General features: G+C 32.7%; 1 protein-coding gene across 1 annotated transcript; it reads left to right on the top strand.

Annotated features, from left to right (window-relative positions):
- Positions 1–1,842: 1,842 nt before the first annotated feature.
- Positions 1,843–22,338, top strand: Smp_008170 (calcium-activated potassium channel; the record flags this gene model as incomplete). Its single annotated transcript, XM_018794439.1, has 11 exons — positions 1,843–2,091; positions 3,732–3,793; positions 4,753–4,879; positions 6,722–6,892; positions 7,427–7,518; positions 14,504–14,620; positions 15,738–15,843; positions 18,167–18,319; positions 18,977–19,147; positions 20,812–20,918; positions 22,173–22,338. The coding sequence occupies 11 exons, from the start codon at positions 1,843–1,845 to the stop codon at positions 22,336–22,338; spliced, it is 1,521 nt and encodes a 506-aa protein (XP_018648852.1).
- Positions 22,339–23,240: the final 902 nt, after the last annotated feature.

Raw genomic sequence — 23,240 nt, forward strand, 5'->3', positions numbered from 1 at the left:
CCTGGGGAGCATCGTTGATAAACAAGGAGGATCGGATGCAGATGTAAAGGCGAGGATTGGCAAAGCAAGGGCAGCATTTTTACAATTGATGAACATATGGAACTCAAAACAACTCTCAACCAATTTCAAGGTCAGAATCTTTAATACGAACGTCAAGACAGTCCTACTGTATGGAGCTGAAACGTGGAGAACTACTACGGCCATCATCAGGAAGGTACAAATAGCATTTTATGGGAGAGGACAAACCAGCTTCCAGCTGAAGAGGAAATTGGGAAAAGACGTTGGAAATGGATCGGACATACATTAAGGAAATCACCAATGTGCATTTCAAAGCAAGCCCTAACTTGGAATCCGGAAGGGAAACGGAAAAGAGGAAGGCCAAAGAACACACTACGCCGGGAAATAGAAGCCGATATGAAAAGGATGAATAGCAACTGGAAAGAACTGGAAAGGAAGGCTCAGGACAGAGTTGGATGGAGAATGCTGGTGAGCGGCCTATGCTCCTCGACGAGGGGTAACAGGCGTAGGTAAGTAAGTAAGTAATGTTCATATATTTAGGATTACATAACAAGTATTTTTTCACATCATTCATTTTTCTAATTTTAACTCCGCCTGTAGCTCCTCCGAGGGCTACTGCCGGTCCCAAGCCCGGGTAAAAGAGGAGGGTTGGGCATGGGGTTAGCGACCTCATCCCGTAGAAAACCAACTAGCTAAAAAAAGGCTAACCAGAAAAATTATTCAAGTAAGTAAATTTTTCTAACTTTACTCCCTTCCAAAATTGATTAGGAGGTACAAATACTACTTTTTTTAAATATTGAACGGGTAATTGTCTGTTTTGTTTCTCTTCTTGAAAAGTGATAATTTCTAAATCTTATTTTATTTATTTATTTAAACACATAAATATTGGTACAAGGAAGCACCAAATACATATGCGTCGCACAAATCTCACTCGATTTGTATGAGGGCGTATGTACGTTGGTTTAAATTAGCATATCCCAAATCATTATGTATTTTATTTATTTATTTGAACACATAAATATTGGCATAAGAAAGCACCAGATATATATGCGTCACACAAAAAATTGTCATTTCATTTGATTGTGTGAGGGCAATGATACTGACTAGGTGCACAGACCGAAGCAGGTGGTTTTCTTAGAAGGCCACACCCCGAGCCTTTGACCTAAAGGTCTGATCCACAAGGCAGTGGAGCATCGTGAGGAGATGCAGTCCCATGGTAGCCGGTGACTAACGATTGATTCCTACGCCATATGTTCCCTCAGGATCTTAGAGCTCATGTGCACCATTGGTTTGGAACCTGGGCTTTCCAACTCCCCTAGTTGAAATTTCCGTGTCCACCAACCCGGTTAAAGCGCCGGACATTTGCTTCTCGTCCTCTCCATTTCGTAGACAACACCCCCGCCACGAGAAGGCAGTGAGTAGGACTTCCCTGACAGAGGCTATATATGCGTGGTCATGTGAGAGCATTTGGAGAGGGAGAGCGGACTCTCCCTACTCTCGGCCGTACCATGGCATTTCTAAATCTATTATTCTTATAACCAACCAATCCACGTTGTAGAATTTCTGAACAATAATATGACCTTAACTTAGTATAATACATTTAAATATTGCTGAATGATACATGTATTAATTGTGCATATATGATCTTGATATTAAAAAATCATGTGAGTAGTTCGTGTTTTTTTTAGGTTGTTTATTAAGTAATCTCAAGTTCATTAGTAAATGACAAATGAAATCACTTATACTCTATTTTTCTTTTTTGAATAAAAAGTTGTCATTTTTTTCAGACAAACAAATGTGTAACTGACTTTAACATATTTGAAAATGAATTTAACATTATTAAACCAATACTCATGTGAATTACAAGCAGCTATTTTGTTGTCAATATGTTTAGGCACATTTTTTATGGGAGCATTGTTAATCTATTTAACTACATTATATCAAAGAAGACGAAAGAAAGGAGATTTAGATGAAGAAAATCTTCGAAAATTATTACGATTTAAAAATTCATTATGGTTATTAAAATATGCTAAAGCTACATTGGCTGGAAAAAATGCATTTGGAAGATTATTGGTATGTTTACACTTATAATTTTATTAAGCTGATCATTTCATTTTCGTTTGTGTAACTATCAATACTAATTAATATTCTTATCAATATAGGGTCGTGGAGATTGTTGAGATTTTTATTAAGATTATGAACCGATCAATATTAGACCACAAACAATAAAAAGCTCTACAATCTCCACGACCTTATACTGATGACTGTCATGTGCTCACTAGGGACTAGCTCTGAAAGGGAATTCTCGGAGTCCCAGTGCGAAGCCGTTACCAGTAAAGTTCAACCGTATCGAGTGTGAAGCACTTACCCACCAAAGACAATGGAAGGTGGTCGCGCAATATCGTGGATTGGTTGAATTTAACATTAACACGATTAGATGCTCAGTAATCTGGAGTTTAAGCGTTCGCGAAGGTCCTAGTCTCAAACCCCGCATGCATGATCGTGGATGCGCACTGCCTGGGTGTCCCATACTGGGACGAAACGGCCGTCCAGTGCTTCCAGGTCTCAAATGGTGGTCTAACATTAATCAACCAATTATCTAGATAAAATGATATTCCTATCACAAATTACATTTGTCTATTGTATTCTAACGTAGAAAACTTCATCTGATATGTATTAGATTAAACCAAACATGTTTTATTTACGAACGTTGGTCGTCAGAAAATATTTGTTCTCGAAACTGTTGGGCATGAAGTGTAAAATGTTATCTGTTTTCATATTATCCAAATCATTAATTTGTATCGAATGTCATTAGTCTTGTATTTATAAACGGTTTTCATCAAGAATTGCTATCAAAAGATAAACGGATAGAAACTGAGAAATATAGAACAACTTACAAATACTTTTTGTTACTCTACAAAGTTGATCCCTACCCATTCTTCTTAAGATTAAACCAAAGATTTCTATATCTTATTATAAGTGTATAGATGTTAGCAATCGGTGATTAAATGGGAATATGAACTATTCGAAGTTATTTCCTAGTGAATCCATCTATATGTTCTTTTGATGTTTATTTATTAAACAATTGCTTCATGTTATTTTCATATTGTTCGAATTTTAAACTTACATATAAAGCATTTATTGTCGTTATAGCTTTTACCTTCCATAATTAGTCACCATAAATGTCCTGACCATGGACATTTTGAGACTTATTACTTATATTACATTTTAATGTTATATTTTATGTATGGATTTTGAAAAAGAATCATAGGATAACAGATAAATGGATTAAGTCCTTGTCCAATATAAACTTTTTCAAACTATGTTTACATCAAATACCTTCAGCAAGTACTTTCTATGTAACTTGTTTATGAATCACTATGTTGGTTGATCACCCTTTTTAGTATATGGTTGAGGATATTGCTGAATTTTTTTAATGAAACCATGAAATGATCACTGTTAGACCACCACTAAAATTCTGGGTGCAGTGGATGGCTGTTTCGTCCTAGTATGTGACTCCTCGGCAGTGCACATACACGCTATGATCATAATAGAGATGCACTATTCATTAGTGAACAGTATGTTTAAGTTCAACTGGTTTTGAGATGATCATAATTGTAGTTAAATTAAATAGGCTATTCGAGTATGTAAATTGTACTTAGTCTGTAAACTTATTCATTCTTATAAATTTTGTATTATTTTTCTGACTTTAGATACTATCAAGAACTTTATCAGGCTTATTTTGTATGAGCATATACTTATGGAATACACATCAGTAAGTTTGAATATTCCCAGTTATTTATTTCTTATTTTCCAGGATTTTAACAGAAAATACTTTCTGTACCGCTTTCACAGAACAATGGAGATTCTATGTAGAAATGAGCTGTAATTGTATCTTTCTAATCATGTTCATTTTAAGAGTAATTTGCAAATAATATTCACTTTTTTAATGAGATTTTTTCGTATTTGACGGAAAAATTCTAAACATTCGTGTTTAGGCTATCGCATCTAATGACTTATTCGCAACATGGATGTCACTGTACTCTCTGATTGATCATTGCACCATAATCTCAACTTTTTCAACATTTATTACAGGACAGTATCAGTTCAGTGAGTTACCTTAAGTGATTTTAAAGATTCTAACAAAATGTTAAATAGTTTTGGTATTTACTAGAATATATCATTTGCAACGTTTCTGATATCAGAACCTCTGTAGTTGTACTGGTGTTCCAACTCTAGTTAGGGTTACATTCCTATTGACATAAATATTAAAGAGTTATTCACCGGACTACTATTTCACAAGCAATACTTATTACGCAAGATGTATTCATTCCCATTTTATCCGTGTTTGTTAGTTATTCCATAACCAATATCTTTTTAAGTGCTGACATATTCATTTGATAAATATTAAAAAGTTAGAAGAAAGCCTGAAGATCCACTAATTCATTTCAGTCTAATCAGTATTATATAAAAAGTAATAAACATTATTGTTATTCCCGAGACTGGTAGGTCCTGGGTTCGAATCTCGCAAGGCGGGATCGTGGATGCGCACTGCTGAGGAGTCCCACAATAGGACGAAACGGCCGTCTAGTGCTTCCAGGTTTTCAATGGTGTTTAAGCTTCAATTGACTCATGATTTCAACTACCTATAAAAATTGTTATTCATTAATTATTTTAATTATTTTCTCTTCCTCTTTTGCTTTTATTAGTGTTTGGATTTTTGTATTTCGCTAGACTGACAAAAATTCCTGAATCATTAGTATTATTAAGAATTATAAATCATGAACGTTCTATACGTATAGTAAATTTAATATTTAAACTCTTGGCTGCATGGACTGTTATAGCTGGTATTGCATTTGTTGTAAGTTATTAGTAGCGAATAATTTTAGTTTTATGAGCTATATTTTGTTCACAAATTGACAATAATAACAGTGAATGAAAATGAAAGATACAGTAGAGTATTTTAGGAAAAAAACTGTGTATAATACATAAAACTATATTTTTAATTACCAAAGATACATATGGGGAGAAACCCCTTTGGTCAATTGGGAAACAAATAAAGGGAATTCGTTGAAGGAAATTTTTTAATGACATTACTTACTGTGGCCATACAATAGTATTTACAGTTATTTAATAAATACATTTGTCAAATGATAAATAAAAAGAGAAGATATAACTAATTGTTTGATGATTTCAAATATTACAAGAAGGTCTCAATGTTAGAATAAAAATAATCAGATAAAAATAGTTCACGGACCATAAGTTTGAAGGATAGTTGTTCACGTGATAAGTGTGGAAGAAAAATCAAATTTGTAGAGGTGATAACAACAGTTGAATAATTGGAAGTAGGTAATGACATGTGAATGATAATTATGGATATTGAGTAAGAAAAATCCTAGGAGGGTGTTGAGACCATGGTAAAATGAGAAATTAAAAGTGAAGATTTCGTAAACAGTGTTTAATCTTGAAATCTTTCTAAAGCCTCTGAAGTGCATGTTTTTATGGCACGCTCCCTTTGAGTCCACTTGTTTAAATAAGTAGGTGGTTTAGAAAGATCGTTCAGTCTGAGCAACGCAACTAGAATGCATGAGATGTTTCCAAATAAACCTGTTGATTGTTTTGCACACTTCTTTCAAAAGTCGAGTCTGTTAACTATCTGAGATGATTTTAGAAAATGTTTGGCATGTACAAGAGATGGAACCCTCATAGATGTACATTTATGTAGCTTAAAGAAATTTGTATTTCAATCGTTCACAAATGATAGACCGACTGAAAAAAAATTATACGAAGCTTTTCGAAATAGAAAGTTTTTCGAGGTTCTTAAGTTCAACGTTCGAGATTTCTGATGCAGTATAACTTTTATAGTCGATATCCATAATAAATGGTCTTCTTTGGTACTGTAGAAGACTTTTCAGGTTGCGATTTGACTTCAGTTTACTGCCAGTAAGTCTAACAGGACAGTCAATTTTCGATGGGTATTCGGATAGTTTATATAGCTTGTCTTCATCGACAAATACTCTTCTGGCCCTTAAGTATAAAGAGTTAACCATGCTCCGTATCCTTCTCAATAGGACTCAGATATGAAAACTCGTATATAATTCATTTAAAGTTGATTTACTATATACATCTGTATGTCTGTAATGGTTCTTCTAGTCTGTCTTTCATTAGAACATCAAGGAGATGTAATTTCAAGATCGCCTCTAGTCTGAGCTCAATAGATTGATGACAGCCACTGAGCATGAATAATATGATAATGAAATCTCTATTTTTATTCCAGATTATGTTGCAATCCATAAATCTCATATATAGATTAAAGCCGTCTATTATTGGTCAAAGTAATGTATTTTTCAAATCGGTTGTAAGACAATTAGAAAAGGTCCCAGGGGTGAGATCTTTGAAACCCCGTAATTCGTCTACAAAATCTCTAAGCGATTTGAAATGGAAACAGCCATTCTAATTCTTCATGATTATGGTTATAATTATTAAGGATAGCATTTTGTTTCTGCAGACAAAATATATTTTCCATGTGGTATTAGGACCTGTTCCATTTACAAACAGGGATATTTCGTTCAGAAATTTATCTATTTATAATAAAATGATTACTAATTAATTCCATCCCTGAAGCCTTTTTACTAACGGGTATTGAGAATCTCAGTCATTCAGTATTCTCATTATTACACTATTCCCTCTGTTTATCTTGTAGCTTGAACGCATGGGTAATTTTTGGATCACAGAAAGAAACGGTCAAAAACTTGAATATTTGGATTGCTTATACATGATCCTTGTAACACTGGCTACCGTTGGTTATGGGGATATTGTATGTATAAGTTATTTAGGTCGTATTTTCATCATATTTGTCATTATTGGAGCACTTGTGAGTTTACACCTATATAATTAATTATTGCTATATACATTTATTAAAAACCATTTATAGAGTGAATTTGATATATCAGTATATATTCGTGAAACTACCTAACTTGAAAATGTCGACTAAAATACCATTGAAATCATTACCTCCAACAGCCTCAGCTTAGAACATAGCAAGTTCATTTATCAAAAATTATTTCTTTATCTAAAATTAAACCATAGTATTCTTACTGATTAAATTACAATCCGGTAAATGAACTAATAATCAAACTTTAAAAGGGATACCTGTTTTACACAAGTCAATAGGTTGATATCTTCTACTGTACTAACAGAATAAAATGGAACTGATTTTTACGAAACAATTACAACATAACCTGAAAAAAATTATACTGATTGTGATAATCATACGTCATTCCTCAAAGCCCCGTTAAGTCAACCCTCTCCAAGACGTAATTATTTTTATTTCTCTTTTCCGTATAAAGAATAAATTAAAAGTTTAGCTTTTAATTGATACTAAAGCTGAATTTCATTTACAAAACAGATATCAGTAACAACACACATGTCGGAACTTAGTGAATTATTTCAACAACACAACCATTATAACAAAGTGATTTATATGGAACACAATCCAAGGTGAGTACATTTATGAAAGTTTATTAAAGTTCCAAGGTTTATGAAGTGAATTTGATTGATTTAGTTAATAAATCAGTAATTAATGAAATTTTAATTGAACAATTATATGAACTAATCAAAGAGTATTGTCTTCAATAAGTTTCCATCAGATTCTAAAGTTATAAATCCAATTTTAAGATGTATAAATCTTTTAAAATTACGAAGATAAAATAAAAGTCAAGGCAGTAAATAAACACCTGCTATTAATACGTTTATCATTTAAAGATGATAGACCCAACAAAATTTTAATACATAGGTTACATAGAACAATCTTCCAGATCAACAGGCTGGATTCCATAAGGATCGATCGTGCATAGACTACGTCGCAACACTATGGATAATTGTTGAGCAATCAGTTAAATGGAATTCGTAACTATGCACCAACTTTCTTGACTATGAGCATAGATAAGAGAATATTATGGAACCTTCTTCAAAACCGTGGTGGGAATAGTTGAGAAAATCTTCAACATCATATGGAGTTCATACGTCGGACTGCAATGAAATGTCATGCATGGAGGACAGCTGCATTCTAAGTGAGAACCGAAGTCAGAAAAAACTTCCTACTCTCTACTTTTCTTTTTCTTCTGGTGGTTGACTGGATTATGAAGACCATATCTGAGAGGAAGCACAGAATACAATGAACAGCTTGCATACAACTAGACGATTTGGACTTCGCAAATCACCTAGCCCTTCTATCACATACACATCAACAAATGCAGGTCAAGACAAACAGTGTAGCAGCAGCAGGCTTCAACATACACAAAGGAAAAAGCGACATCCTCAAATACAACACAAAAAACATCAAACAACTCAATCACACTCGATGGAGAAACTCTGGAACAGGTAGAAAGTTTCACATATTTGAGTAGCATCATCGATGAATCGGATCGGATACAGATGTAAAGGCGAGGGTTGGCAAAGCAACGACAGCATTCCTACAGTTGAAGAACACATGCAATTCAAAACAACTGTCAACCAATATCAAAGTTAGAATCTTCAATACGAACGTCAAGACAGTCCTACTGCACGGAGCTGAAACGTGGAGAACTAATACAACCATCATCAAAAAGGTACAGGTATTTACAAACTATTGTCTACACAAGATACTAAATGTCCATTGACCGGATACCATCAGTAACAGCCTATTTTGGGAGAGAGCAAATCAGCTTCCAGCTGAGGAAGAAATTAGGAAAAGACGTTGGAAGTGGACAGGACATACATTGAGGAAATCATCAAACTGCATCACGAGGCAAGCAGTAACTTGGAATTCTGAAGGGAAACAAAAAAGAGGATGACCAAAGAACACACTGTTCGGGAATTGGAAGCAGACATGTAAAGGATGAATAGCAACTAGAAAGAAATGTAAAGAATTGCCCAGGACAGAATTTGACGGAGAATGGTGGTGAAAGGACGTTGCTCCTCCACGAGTGATAACAGGCATAAGTAAAGTGAGGAGGTAGGATGATCCAAAAACGTTTGATCCAAGATACCTACAACTACTATTTTCTACACATCCGATAGTGATACCGAGGTTAAATGACAAATTGTCTAGACCAGTCGCCTCTTCTTGTAATTATCAATTCAACAGCTCAGTAGCGCGTCATATCTGCAAATGTTCTAGGAATTTAATTTCATGTAGCTTACAGTGTGGCTTAGTAAAGGTGTAGTAAAAACAGTCAAAAACTTGATCCTAGCCAATGTAATGAAAACCGGTTATATAGTCAGCGTTAATCAATCACGTGCAGTCATCTATCATGTGATTAATTATTTGCTGAAATCTGTTCCACTCAGAGTAATCCAAACGGTAAGAACAGTAGCTATCTGAGTGAGAAAACCAGATCATCGTATACAAAAGATATGTGTTCAACAGCTCTTATTACCATGACTAACTTTAGACCCAATAATCTTATAGTCATCCTAGTTATAGGATGATCTAACTTAACTAATAAACATAAAATCTTTCCCATATTTCCGTAGTTTAGGTTCATCTTGTTTAAATATTATTATTATTCACGTATTTTCGTTTATTTTATCCATTATTATTATCATTACATATATCCTAAGCCATTGATAAATTTGAATAAAGTGAGAAGAGCAAGATTTTTAGAATACCATAAAGTCATTAAATTTCGAGCTTTCTCATCACCTGTAAACAGCCTTAATTTACATTAGTAATATTGTTATGAAACGTTTCACATAGTGATCGATGAGATTTAGTTCGAACTAATACAAGAAACAAGAAGAGAAAACAGCATATTTATCATACTAGTTAATGTGTATTAGTGATAGCATTAAAGCAACTGTGGTGTCAATGTATTATTCACATCTGCCCCGCATTAATGAACAGTTCTTTTACTCCTTTTCGCTTCGCAATCCTTAAAACTGTCGCTAATGATTTATGTAGTGATTACCATTTTGATAACATCTAGCTCTAATAATTACATTATCACTTGTTTAGCTTCAAGTTCGAACATAGTTACAACTAGAGATAATTTGTTTTTCAATGTGTTGTCTTTATAATATTTGGGCGAAAAGAGTGTACACTTAAACAGACTGAGGACATATTTTGATATCATTTAAAGCCATTGATATTTATTAAATATTTATGGTCATATCCTGAAACTTTATCGTCAGGACTAAAGAAAAAATTGCCGTGATTTTAATGTCAGATATGATTAAACACAAATATTTAAACCTCCTATGAAAACTAATCGGATTCTGATACGTAATTTCTGCAGAAGTTTTCGGAACAGATTCAAACTAAAAATAGATAGGTTGGGTAAACTTTAGGAAAATATTCATGTAGTTAATACTAACATATCTGTAGACCAAGTTCTCAATTGCAAATAAAACTCACAATTAATCGAAATATTCGATAAATAGCTACCTAAATCATTAGACTATTGTGTAGATTAAACCCGGGTTACTGGACACTTGGGAACTGACTGTGATTTGTCCATAAATCCAAAATCAAATAATGGTTTACTAGAAAATCGAAGTTGAAAGTAAATATTAGAGATAAAATTTATCAATCATTTGGTTAGAATCCAAACCCCTATGGAACTGAAACTCATTCATGTATTATCATAATATCAGTATTGATTTATTTAATTAAATTTCTGTTAATATTTGTAAGAAACACGTTCGGCAGAATTTAATTAATGTTCAAATACACCATTGAGATGTTATTGATCAACATAAAAATGAAAACAATGACTTTTAATAATAGTTCTACAGAAAGACTAAAACAATGTAGATTCAGGTATAAATATCTTTCGGTCCAATAAGAAGATAGTTAATTATGTTCTCTTTTTTGAAATGAAGATTCATCAAAATTTGAACCGACAGTTTGATAGAAATTAGGAGCTAGTTATATAGAGGATATGATATGGAATTATTTCAGCTTCAATTACTGAGATTTCTTCTTCTTCTTACGCCTGTTACCCCTCGTGGAGGAGCATAGGCCGAAAGGGATAACAACCAGAGCAACACTCTTTATAGGTACATGGAACGTCCGAACAATGTAGGAATTACTGAGATTATTTAATAATAATTTTTGCATATATTTGACGGCAGCAAGAATAAAAAACACTTGGTAGAATAAGATGTTTCTATTCAACTGTCTAAGGCCTAGGAACAATAGTAATAATTATTTACAACCAATATACAAGCTTTATAATAATAGAAATAACGACAATAAGAATGAAAAAAAAACTATAAAATGTTAGAGTCACTTCTTCAACTTTACACATTACACTGTTAATGTAAACAGCTTCACAATTATCATTATTATTACGTAATTTTTGAAATTAGTTATCATTTGAATTGTCTAATAATGTATCTCTACGTGTTTTATAGTTACTTTTCTAAAATTTTCACATTTGCTGACACATAAATATTGATCTAACTGAACATTTTATAATTCTTCCGTACTTGTTGTTTTTATTCTATTAATCTCCATTAATAAGATATAAAGCACCCCAAATGTCTTGGTACGGCCGAGAGTGGAGAGAGTCCGCTCTCCCTCTCCAAATGCTCTCACATGACCACGCATATATAGCCTCTGTCAGGGAAGTCCTACTCACTGCCTTCTCGTGGCGGGGGTGTTGTCTACGAAATGGAGAGGACGAGAAGCAAATGTCCGGCGCTTTAACCGGGTTGGTGGACACGGAAATTTCAACTAGGGGAGTTGGAAAGCCCAGGTTCCAAACCAATGGTGCACATGAGCTCTAAGATCCTGAGGGAACATATGGCGTAGGAATCAATCGTTAGTCACCGGCTACCATGGGACTGCATCTCCTCACGATGCTCCACTGCCTTGTGGATCAGACCTTTAGGTCAAAGGCTCGGGGTGTGGCCTTCTAAGAAAACCACCTGCTTCGGTCTGTGCACCTGGTCAGTATCATTGCCCTCACACAATCAAATGAAATGACAATTTTTTGTGTGACGCATATATATCTGGTGCTTTCTTATGCCAATATTTATGTGTTCAAATAAATAAATAAAATACATAATGATTTGGGATATGCTAATTTAAACCAATGTACATACGTACTAGGTTCAATGTTGTTTCTAGATAGTAAACAACAGAATAGAAATCACAAAATAAATGAATTCATATTATTCTACAACGTTTCTTATTCTTGCTTTAGTCAAATTTATGAATGGAAAAAAGAAGTACATGAAATCCTATGCATCTGTTCTCTTCATGATTACTCAACATTTTTGGTTAAGAGTTATGTAACAACCAAATAACAAGCGTTATGTACGATATCTTATTGAAGCATTTTTTTTCTGGTAGATTGACTAGTATCTCTTTTAGCATAAAGTGCTTATCGATTGAAACTTTAAAAAGAACCAAAAAAAAATCTATTTTTTAATTAGCCTTCTAGTTTCAGTGTTGATTTTTATTAATAACAATTGAAAGCAAGTGATTAGTGAATGAAAGATAATTAAATTGTCACATGTCGACCTATTTCACCTAAAATTTAATCATGGTACATTAGACTGAAGAAACTGTATTGAAATGACCGTGTCATTTTTGTTACTGAGTTAGTACCTACCACATAATTAATTAAATTAGCTTATAACTGATTGAGTGATGATTAATTGTTTTATCAAATAGACTTATTTTCATCTAACTATCATGATAATCATTTCATTTGAATCTTGTCGTTTCAAAGGGGTTTTTTGGGTATACGACAGACAACTCGCAACGTATAGTAACACCGTTAGTATTTAACTGTGTTAAAGTTAGTACATAAACTTGTTTACATGAATTTGAAATCAAATATTTTTAAAATTAGTAGCCAAGGTAAAGGTTACAAAGTAGATATTTATAAAATGTAATCTAACTCTTTAGATTTTAGTCAGATGGTTATTTAATTGAATAATGTCAGCCTCCAGGTTCAATGGCCAAACTCAAATATTTTCAAACATGATTTTCATAACAAAATGATACCATTTGAAGAATCAGTGGGAACCAGGGAATATTTGATAGATTTTTCATCCTAGTTGATATCTTCGTAATCATGTACAGTCAGCGCCATAAATATGACTGCATCCAAAATTTTTGAGTTTAGCAATAATTGTGAAACTTTCAGGCCATTTGGTAGGAGGTCAAAAATCAAAAATTCTCCAGTTCAGCGAGTCTCGCGTTGTCTGCATCTATATGTCACACTATTCTACTAAAAATTCAGTAAATTACATCTAAGTAGAGTCATATGGTGAATACATGGGTTGTGTACATGGATGATTTGTGTTCAGTTTGGTGATTTTCTACGTATCTTCTGATTTTCAATTATTCTCCAGTTTAAGACACCTTGTTTTGAAAACTATTATCAGCTAGACAAACCATCTTTCATAGAAAATAATTCCGTCTGATATACAAACTCTGGTACAAGTACCACATTGTTAGGTAATGAAAAATTGTTTAATTAGACTATATAGTATCGATTTGATTGTGTATACAAATAACTAATTGGGTAGTTATGTGTACAGTTAAGATGCACTACTTAAACATAATTTTTTAAGCTCCTATCTTTCTTCATCAACAACTACTGGTAGTTGTATTTTCATTGTGTAATCTCCACTCTGTTAACTAAATAAATGATGTTGCTTCATTCGCTAAACGTTACTTCTACTTTTAATATATGTTAAATATTTTCTCAATCCGTTGACCTCCATATTTGCAATTTTAAAGCTATTTTTTCGAGATTGATTGTTAGTGGCTTATCTTCATAGCCCCTAATTGAACAAGGATTCAAATAAAGAAAACAAGTAGTAACTGAGGTAACAAGTTTTCTAGTGTTCTTTAAAGTATAATCGAATAAATGATTATACGGTATAACACTCAATATTTCAATTTTCATGCCTAGTCTCAGCTATTATGAAGAAACACTACCTGAATATTACGAGGTTTATGAACGTTGATGCTGTTAGTTAGATACCTATATTATTGCTGGTTCTAATTCTTGTTTCTTTATTTATTTAACGAGATAATTGTTTCTTTTCCAACTATGACATATAGTTACGTCAGTTATTTCCTAGAGTATAAACTTTGAAATGATAGGACGGCCAGATCACAGAGTTATGACCATCATGTCTGGTTATCTATATATTTACAAATGAAAATGAATTCAATACTTACATAGGACTGCATAAATAATATGTTTTCTAACAAATAAAAGTACTATTAAAGAGTTTTTTTAATTTATCTACCTAGGTAAAACTAGAGTGTTTGTCATTTTTTGAGTATCTACACTGAGTTGAATAATAGCGGTATTGGCCATGTGTACAGATAGATAACGTTTTTGAAGACTCGATACTTCAGTTAGAAATAAAATGACTTTCATCGAATAGTTTGTGAATTCTAAACCTGATAAAAACTTTAGATATTGAACTAGTACACTATGATATTGACTTCTACCTATTTTTCACTTCTCAGGCACATAGTTGTATGTGGATCAATAAATTACCATACACTTTCAATATTTTTTGATGAATATGTTAATGCCGATCAAGGCCATTATGATGAAAATATGATGATTGTCATCCTGTCAGAGTAAGTTAAATTGTGAAAGTGTTGCACATTGACTTCCTGCATCGCTCTTTTAAATTAAAGTCTCCAGAATTCTTTTAATTATGGTTGGACGGAGTGTTAATTAAGTAAAAACTTTACCTAAGGCAACAATAACCAACATTAAGGGAAATTAAAGTTTTATTTTCTGCCTGATTTGTGGTTGTGAACTAGAAATATAAATAGTTGTTGAATCGAATTGCTCGAAAACCTAATTCCTCGTTAAAAATACTCTTTATCCGTTTGCAGCGATAACTGGCTAACGACGCAAAATCATATAAAAGTTAGACCGGAGGGAATAAACAAATTACTTTAAATGTTATTATTTAGAAGGAAAATAATTTAGTCCCTAGCTATTAAGGAATAGATATAGTGCTTCGACTCGGAACATCATTTTTGTTACAAGTCACTACAGACTGAACAGCTACTAATACAAAGGAGTATTAAGTTACTGATGACTAATATTAAGGGCTTTCATGATAGTATGCAGTTGTACATAATAATATATTATCATCTTCAGATTTTCAAATTAATCTGAGATGATTTAGTCTCTGCCTATCTTAGTAATGCAGTGCAACTTATACTGTTATTGATTATAGTATGAAAATCAAATCTTACGTTTGGACTGTGAGGCGTATTCATTCAAACGAAGTTAGATTTATCCAATTCTAATAAAGACTCTGTGTCTATAATATAGGGTTGTAGAAAAAGTATGAAAAATATCAACAAAATAAAAACTGGCTAACAAAGAACCATACTGAATGTCACACTAAAAGATATATAAGATCATTATTTTAAATGACGAATAAGTAACTATCTTGTTTTGTACTCTGATCGTGAAAAGCGTTCAGACAAGAAACATTGATGTAATATTTAAATAATATAAGTAAACGTTGTGACGAATAGTGTCAAATTATTAGACAAGTCATTCGGCACTGTATCTTATACACAAGAAACAGATGAAATATGTAAAAAACATTAAAGTAGTTAATATGGATGTACAATTTTGAATATTCAAGCAAAAAATGTCGATTACCCTCTAAAAAAATATTGAAGTCTGTGTAATATATGAGTTAGGAATGTTATTTTGTAATTCTTCTAGGATCGATCCCGATATTAGTCTAACGGCGTTACTTCAGAGAGAAAGCACTACAATGAGATTTTTGAAAGGATCTGTAACATTGCCAGAAGATTTGGAAAGAGCTAAAGTAAGTCAGTTATTAAAACGAAGTTAGTTTATCTGTTTTTTGAGCTCACCGCTTTTTTAAGCATAGGAAAATACAGTCTCTTAGAAAAAGGGAACATGTTGTACATTTGATTCCTATTCAGAATGTAGTATTCTGCTAAAAGATTGAAGTTTCATTCAGGATAAAAATTTTAATTGGTTTTCGACTAAACAACTGGGTTTACGCGGGTGCAAGTGTTCTAACTGAGACTGAATAAAATATTTAGGGCTTAAAACGTCAGTATTATCCACCAGAATAATGAATGCCAAAAATATGGCTTGTTCATCTCAAGCAAATCAGAAAGTTACATGTCAATATATTCAGATTCTGAGTCTCATTTCCGACCAAGAATATATCACTTAGGAATGGATGGTATTTTACATTATTGGTACTACGAATGAATACCAGATAACTAAAAGGAACACTAATATATTTTGGGGAAACAAAGTTTATGCTATAACTAGGAATTTATTGAGCACTCCGTATCAGCTAAACAGTTTTATTTGTCAGGAATATAAACACGAGTCTTTCCAATATTAAAGTTTTGTGTTAGACATGAACGATGAATAATGAAATAGAATCAACTAACTTTCCTCCTGTAGTCCAATTGCCATAAGTATTTTTCAGCAAATTCAGTGCCCTAAACACCATGCTTTGATACTTAATGAGTAACTTTGCTGTACCTTCACAAACCATTAACAACCGATAAGTTTTGAATACCAAGCTATAGTCTATTCCATATGTATCTTGGTACGTTTAGAGGACGTTATTTGTGGGGAATGATAAAATCTACTAGCATATAACTGAGTGCCACACGGGTCTGAATAAAGTTTATAAAATATAACAACCTGTTACAACTGAATATCTTAGTTGATCAATAGTTTTCTTAAAATCATATCAATTGACAGGGATAACAGAAAGTATAGTCTCACTGAGCGACCACAGAGTAGTAAAAAATGTCATGTTCGTATACCCCTTAGTATTAATCAAACCCTATGAGACTGCAATGTCCAAATGACTTTGACATCGCATCCACTGTTTGAATATCATGGATTTAGAGGTAACAAGCAGGAAACCTTGCTTCTAAGTGCCAAGCTAGTTGGAACTCATCAATATGATGTCTCTGAAACCTTGAAAGGATTAGTTTACTCATATGGTCTGAATCAATGTCATCCACTATCATAGTCGGAGGAGTTACGACTGGACTATTCAAGTAGTAAATGAAAGATTTATGATCACCTCCTTTTGATCAATAGCTTCGGGATACCAGAAGATATATCTGTTGTTTAGATCATTGACCATGATGTCTTATGTCTATGAAATCCTTTACAATTTCAATGATCCAGTTGATTCACTTAGTTATAGACTCTGTGAAATATGTTTAAATTGTTTAGGTGAATACTTCTTTACGTGTTTTTAGTACTTTTGTCTTGGTAAATTTATACAGATTCGTACGTACATTAGAATGAGGATTTTACTGATTCTGATTCAATTGAAAAATTGCGTTAAAACTATAGAACTAGTTCAGATACAGGAAATCTATTGCGTACTCCATTGTTTGATCTTTTGTTAATTGTTTTAAGGATTTAATCACCTTTGAAGTCACAATAGATAAAACCCCAACGTCTGTTAGCTAGTTAGTTAGTTAGTTAGCTGTTGTTGCAATCACCCCATTTATTGTTGAACACTAAATTGTAGTTGTTTTCCTGTTTTTGTGACCGGATTTTGATCCTCTAGGCTTACAAGTCAATATACTAATTTTCCACTCCAGCCCAATATTTCAAAGACTGTTTTTGTGCATATAACAGGATAGAAGCTATTATAAGTGGCTCATTGAGGTTTAACATGTCTTAAATCGTTTTAAGATGCCCATCATAACTATAACTAATTGAACAGTAAATAATCGTAAATTCAGTATTTTTTAAACCGTAGTTTTTGGAATATGACGATGAAATAAGGGTAACTAGAAATAGTTTTAAAAATTTCAGATTTCAGTCTCACCACAATTCTATCTAATCAGTATTTACATAAAACACTTTCCATTTTTAATTCCTCGGTCTTCCCCATCAGAGTGTCACAAGTTATGGACATTCGTAAAATTCGCCCTAACTATAGGTATGAAACACGGCTGTAATTTAACACATAGTCTAAATCTTCTCAGTGAGATATTTTCCTAGATTCAGTCCTACTGAACAACGTCATGCATTTATCAATCACGTTTTTTATTCATGTTGAAAAATGTGTAAAAATTTATTTCTGTCATACTACTTTTTATATCAATTGTTTTACTACTAACTCATTCAAGGTAAGAACTGCTGACGCTGTGATTATTCTATCCAATAAATGTAGTCAAACCCCTGTTGAAGATGACTGGAAAAATTTAATGTGTGTTGTTTCCATAAAAAATCTATATCCAAATATTCGAATAATTTGTGAACTTATGTTAATTGAAAGTAAGGTACGTCTAAGCTTATGATTATCAGTGTTATTATTACCAAATGATTGACCATTAAAATTATGAGATTACGTGAACTACGGAAGTCAAAACTTTTCATCAGCTAAGTCAATATTTATGAAAGTGTGAAAATGAAGTGGTCGAAAAATGAAGAGTTAGGAAATATATTATATTCCAAGCACAAATCTGAGGACTAAACCTGAAACGAAGGTGAATGAACAAGTGCTGTTGTATGGTTTACTTTGTGTGATGAGTGAATTATTTTGTGTGGTGTATTAATCGATCTAGTCACCAGCCGCTATGTGAATCTTCTAGTGAGTTTATGTGGTCCAAGTTAATAGAATGAAATAGGCAAGCGTACAGACGGTTACGCACAATAATGTGCACAGATAAACATTCATAAAACATATAACCATAACACAAACTATATTTAAGATACCTGGTAACTTTGACAAATACGTACTAATCGACCCATAGTTTTGCAGATAGATAAAGCATTAAAATGAATGAAATAGATAATGGTTTCAACTAACTAACTATTTTTTATTCATAGTATGTGCTTTTTTAATCTATACACTTCCATGTCAGTTACATGTTTTGGTTTTATCAATCTCCAATTTGTATTTTCAACGAACTCTTTATTCATCTTCTAAAATACAGGTATGGATGTCGAATATACCTGGGTGGAAAGAATATGAAAGTGATCAGTTTGATAGAGCTATTTGTTTAACACAGATGAAACTTGGTCTACTGGCATTGAATTGTGTTTCAAATGGAGTATCAACCCTGTTATGTAATTTTATAATGCGTGATTCGGTACCAACAGCTGCAGTTAGGGTTAGTGACCGATTTGATCATTGAAATATTACATTTTTTATTATTCTTGATGCTGACTTGTTAAACCCATAAAGTAGTTTGAAAGGTTTGCTTTATACCTGCTGTTCATGCTTCAGGTGATAGATACCATAGATACAACATTTCTTACTTCAGATGCCTGACAAAATCATGTCTTGAATTTGAGACTTATTCCTAATGGATGGTTATCACACATAGGGTATACTACTTTTTATGAAATAGATGATTTACTTCATCGAAGTTAACACAATCCATGTGGCTTTCAAAAGTTATCATCCTCCGTTTTACATTTTCTATTTGCTATCATTGACTTATGGTATAAATGTATGTTGATACATAACCTTACACTTAGTTCATTCTTTAAGAAATTATTGTCTAACCGCTTTACCTTGTAAGATTTTTAATCTTTATCTATTATTACGTAATTTGTCAACTTGTTTCCATTTACTCGGTATATTCATTGCTGCATCAGCTCCATTTCTGGAGTAACTGTATCCTTATTTCCACGGATAACTCTTACCGAAAAATACTGTTAATTATCACGCAACGAATTTCATATATATAGATAAAGTAGCTGTGATAAGAAACTAATTAGAGATGTTTATTTCATTCCTCAGTTTCTGCTTTCAAAACGAAATTGAACTGTTCAACTAATATTAACAATCATTTTCGATTTCATCTTCTGACCAGTCATTAATGGGCTGTAAAATATGTACCTCGCTTCTGAACACTGTTGATTTGAATGAGGCTGATAAATTGCATAAGATAATTGTCTTAGTTATTCTCGAAGAATGTGCTGATTTGACTTATAACCCCTTACCGTTCGATGATATTGACTCTAATGACTAATGTAATGGTTTTGAAGCCATGAGGTGTATAAATTCTGCTCAAAAAATGTTAAAATGAAAATGAACCAATGATACTTACTTTGATTTTTAGTAAGAAAATTATCCAAAGTAATTTAAGTAGACCAGTTGTGACTGACAATAGTGCATATCTTATTTAACTTTGAGCTAGTTTTACTGAACCCTGTTTTCATTTCAAATAGTTTGTACAGAATAAACCATGCTTGACGGTTACAACTTTTCATTACACATGATCGTTTATGACTTATAGCTCATAATCAGGAGTTAAAATTCTTAGTCTCTTCCTATTAGGAAAAACTTCAGTGAACCCTTGTAGAAATATCATTTTCCCACCTATGAAACACTAGAGGATTGGATAAGTTGAGAAATATCACAGATTTGTCGTAAACCATTACCGGTTAACATTAGTAATTAGTAATTTCTCATTTTCCTTCGTTTTTCATTAATCTCCAGTGATCATTATGTAAATAAGATTAGTTAATGTTAATTTGTTGACGACTGTTGATACATTTTACTACATTTCGTGCATATTTGTTTACTGAGCGATTTGCATGGATTATAAAGGTAATTTGAAACCAAATAATTTCCAATGCTTAATAAAATAAGAAATGAATAGTCTTTTATTGCCCATTAAAGACGGTATAACAATGTGACTATTTCTGTCCATAATTTTATTAGACTTGATGATAATCCTTTAAATTACCTTATATTAATAGAGTTTGTTATACAATAAAGTTATTCATCCCTGTTACCATTTGTTCACTTTGATAGAAGACTTTACCTCGTTGGATTAACGAATACTTTCAAGGTACAAAATATAAATTATATACAGTAAAATTATCTCATGCTTTCGATGGGATGATGTTTCAACAACTAGTTGGGTGAGTGAATCATTAGTTGATAAGTTAGATATTGTTACATATATTGGTGCTTTAGGAGAAGAGAAATGTATCATTCTTGTTTATTCATATGATTAAAATATAAGTAGTACTGAATCAACATATAGTTCAGTACAGTGTAAAAATCATTGAATAATTTTACAAAAGTAATTCCTTCGAATTAAGTTAGAATAATTTAAGCCATCTTCTTACTTCATTCTATAAGCTTGTTTGGGTACATTAATTGTCAATGAAAACTTGATTGAAACACTATGAAAATTAGTTAACAAATTCATTCAAATATCCTGACGTCCTATCTTAATGATCTTAAGTTGATTGTCTTTTTGTGGTTATGAATAAATGTCACTATTGTATAAATAAGGAATTTATTTCCAGCATATTTAATCTTTTCCTGCTTGTTAAGCAGACTAATATACAGTAACACATCATTGTTAAGGTCTTATATTTTAATGTCGTGGACTTGAAACATACTGTGCTAAATATTTCAGAATTTGTCCAACTTTAACATTTTCTTTGATTACACCTACAATACTGTAAATGATAATACATCACGACGTTTTACAACAAAACGAGATTTGCTGGGGATAAATTTACTTTAGACAGTGATAATTAGATATTATACAGTTGGTTTTCTAGACAGTCGGTTTGAACAAATGAATTTTTGATTAGCGCTGTTTTCGTTACTTTATCGACTAATTAATAACTTTTATCCATGTTTTGAAATGATCAACTTCCAATTTTTAAAACATACCCTACAAATGGAAAAACCATTGTTTTGCTTGTCTTCTGAATATTGTCAATAGTCAACGGGATGGTTGGCAATTCATTTTCTAAGAGGGTTGTAAAGGTACTCATTTTACGGAAAAAAACCGCAGAGATGATCTTCTCATGAAAATCAAGAACTGACCATCGTTAGAGACCTTGAAGCATTAGACGGTCGTCTGGTATGGGATTCCGAAGGAGTGTGTGTTCACGACCCCTCATGCGGGAATCGAACCCAGGATCCTCGGTCTTGCGCGCGAACACAGCCTCTAGATCACTGATCAATCCACAATATTGCGCGACCATCTTTCACTGTCTTCAGTGAGTAACAACAAATTTTCCAGTGGTCGTTCAGTGATGAAAAGCATCTATTAATCAACTCAGTAGGAAATAACTTTAGATACTAATTTTTGCCCATACATTTCTACTTGGAGTATTTCGTTTTATGGATTTGCGTACTGCCTTTACATTTAGCTTAGCTATGGAGTTTTGCGGTGTACTTTTGTTAGCTGTGCAATTTTATACCAATAATGATAAGAAAACTCAAATGATTATCAATCCAGGTGTGCGGGTACGAATTAATACCTACCGAATGCGTGCAGTTGTTTTGGCTAAAAATTTGATCGAAGCACAACGGTAAATCATTTTTTTGTGAATTTACTCACCTGTTAACCTTTATTCAAAATTAAAACTGAAATTTAAATTTGCTGGCAAGCATATGCTTTGTTTCTTGTGTGTAGCGGAACATGGTGTCGAGGTTGCGACAGTTGTTGGATAGAGTGGAAAGTTTCCGTGCATAGAAAGCACAGAGTTGGCAGAACACTTGGAGGCCAATCGAGAAAACAGTTTGGATTGCAGAACACAACGGAAGATGAAAATGGACGATTGAATGCTATGTATATGTGTTAAGTAAACACTCTGTAGCTTCTCGTGATATCATAACGATGCTCCTGGTCATTGTCGTGTTTTACAGTTTATGAAATACAAACTAACATAGAAGTGATCTCCAATAGATTACCAAATTATTTTCATGCATCGCCTCGAGTGTTATCTTATTTATATTCTGAGGATTTAAATTGTAAATGGACGTACTAGATTTACAACACAGTGCATATGATAGAATTTGTCACTGCATATTTTACTCTACCAAGCAGTTTATTTGGATTGCACACTAGATTATGCAATAGTAACTACTTTTTCTCCTGGAAATTTTTTATTCCGGTTACTACATCGACTATCCTGAAAAGTTCTTGTGATTCCAAAAGAATTTGATGACTATACTAAAATCATGTTGAAACTTGAACAGCAAACTTCATTTTTCAAATTCGTCAGTACGTCAATCTTTCTTCAATCTTATTCTTCTTTTAATAATTTTTAAAAACAATATCTTACTAACTGTGAAGTAATAACAGTTTATCCCTGCTTAGAAGTTTTTGTAGGAAAATAGGAACAATAGCAGTATGTCATTCCATCTACTGAATAATGTTTTTCCTATCATTATAATATTTTTTATTATAATCAGCTTGAGGACTTTCTCAACCG

This window comes from Schistosoma mansoni, chromosome 1, assembly GCF_000237925.1.
Source record: "Schistosoma mansoni strain Puerto Rico chromosome 1, complete genome".
NCBI lineage: Eukaryota > Metazoa > Platyhelminthes > Trematoda > Strigeidida > Schistosomatidae > Schistosoma > Schistosoma mansoni.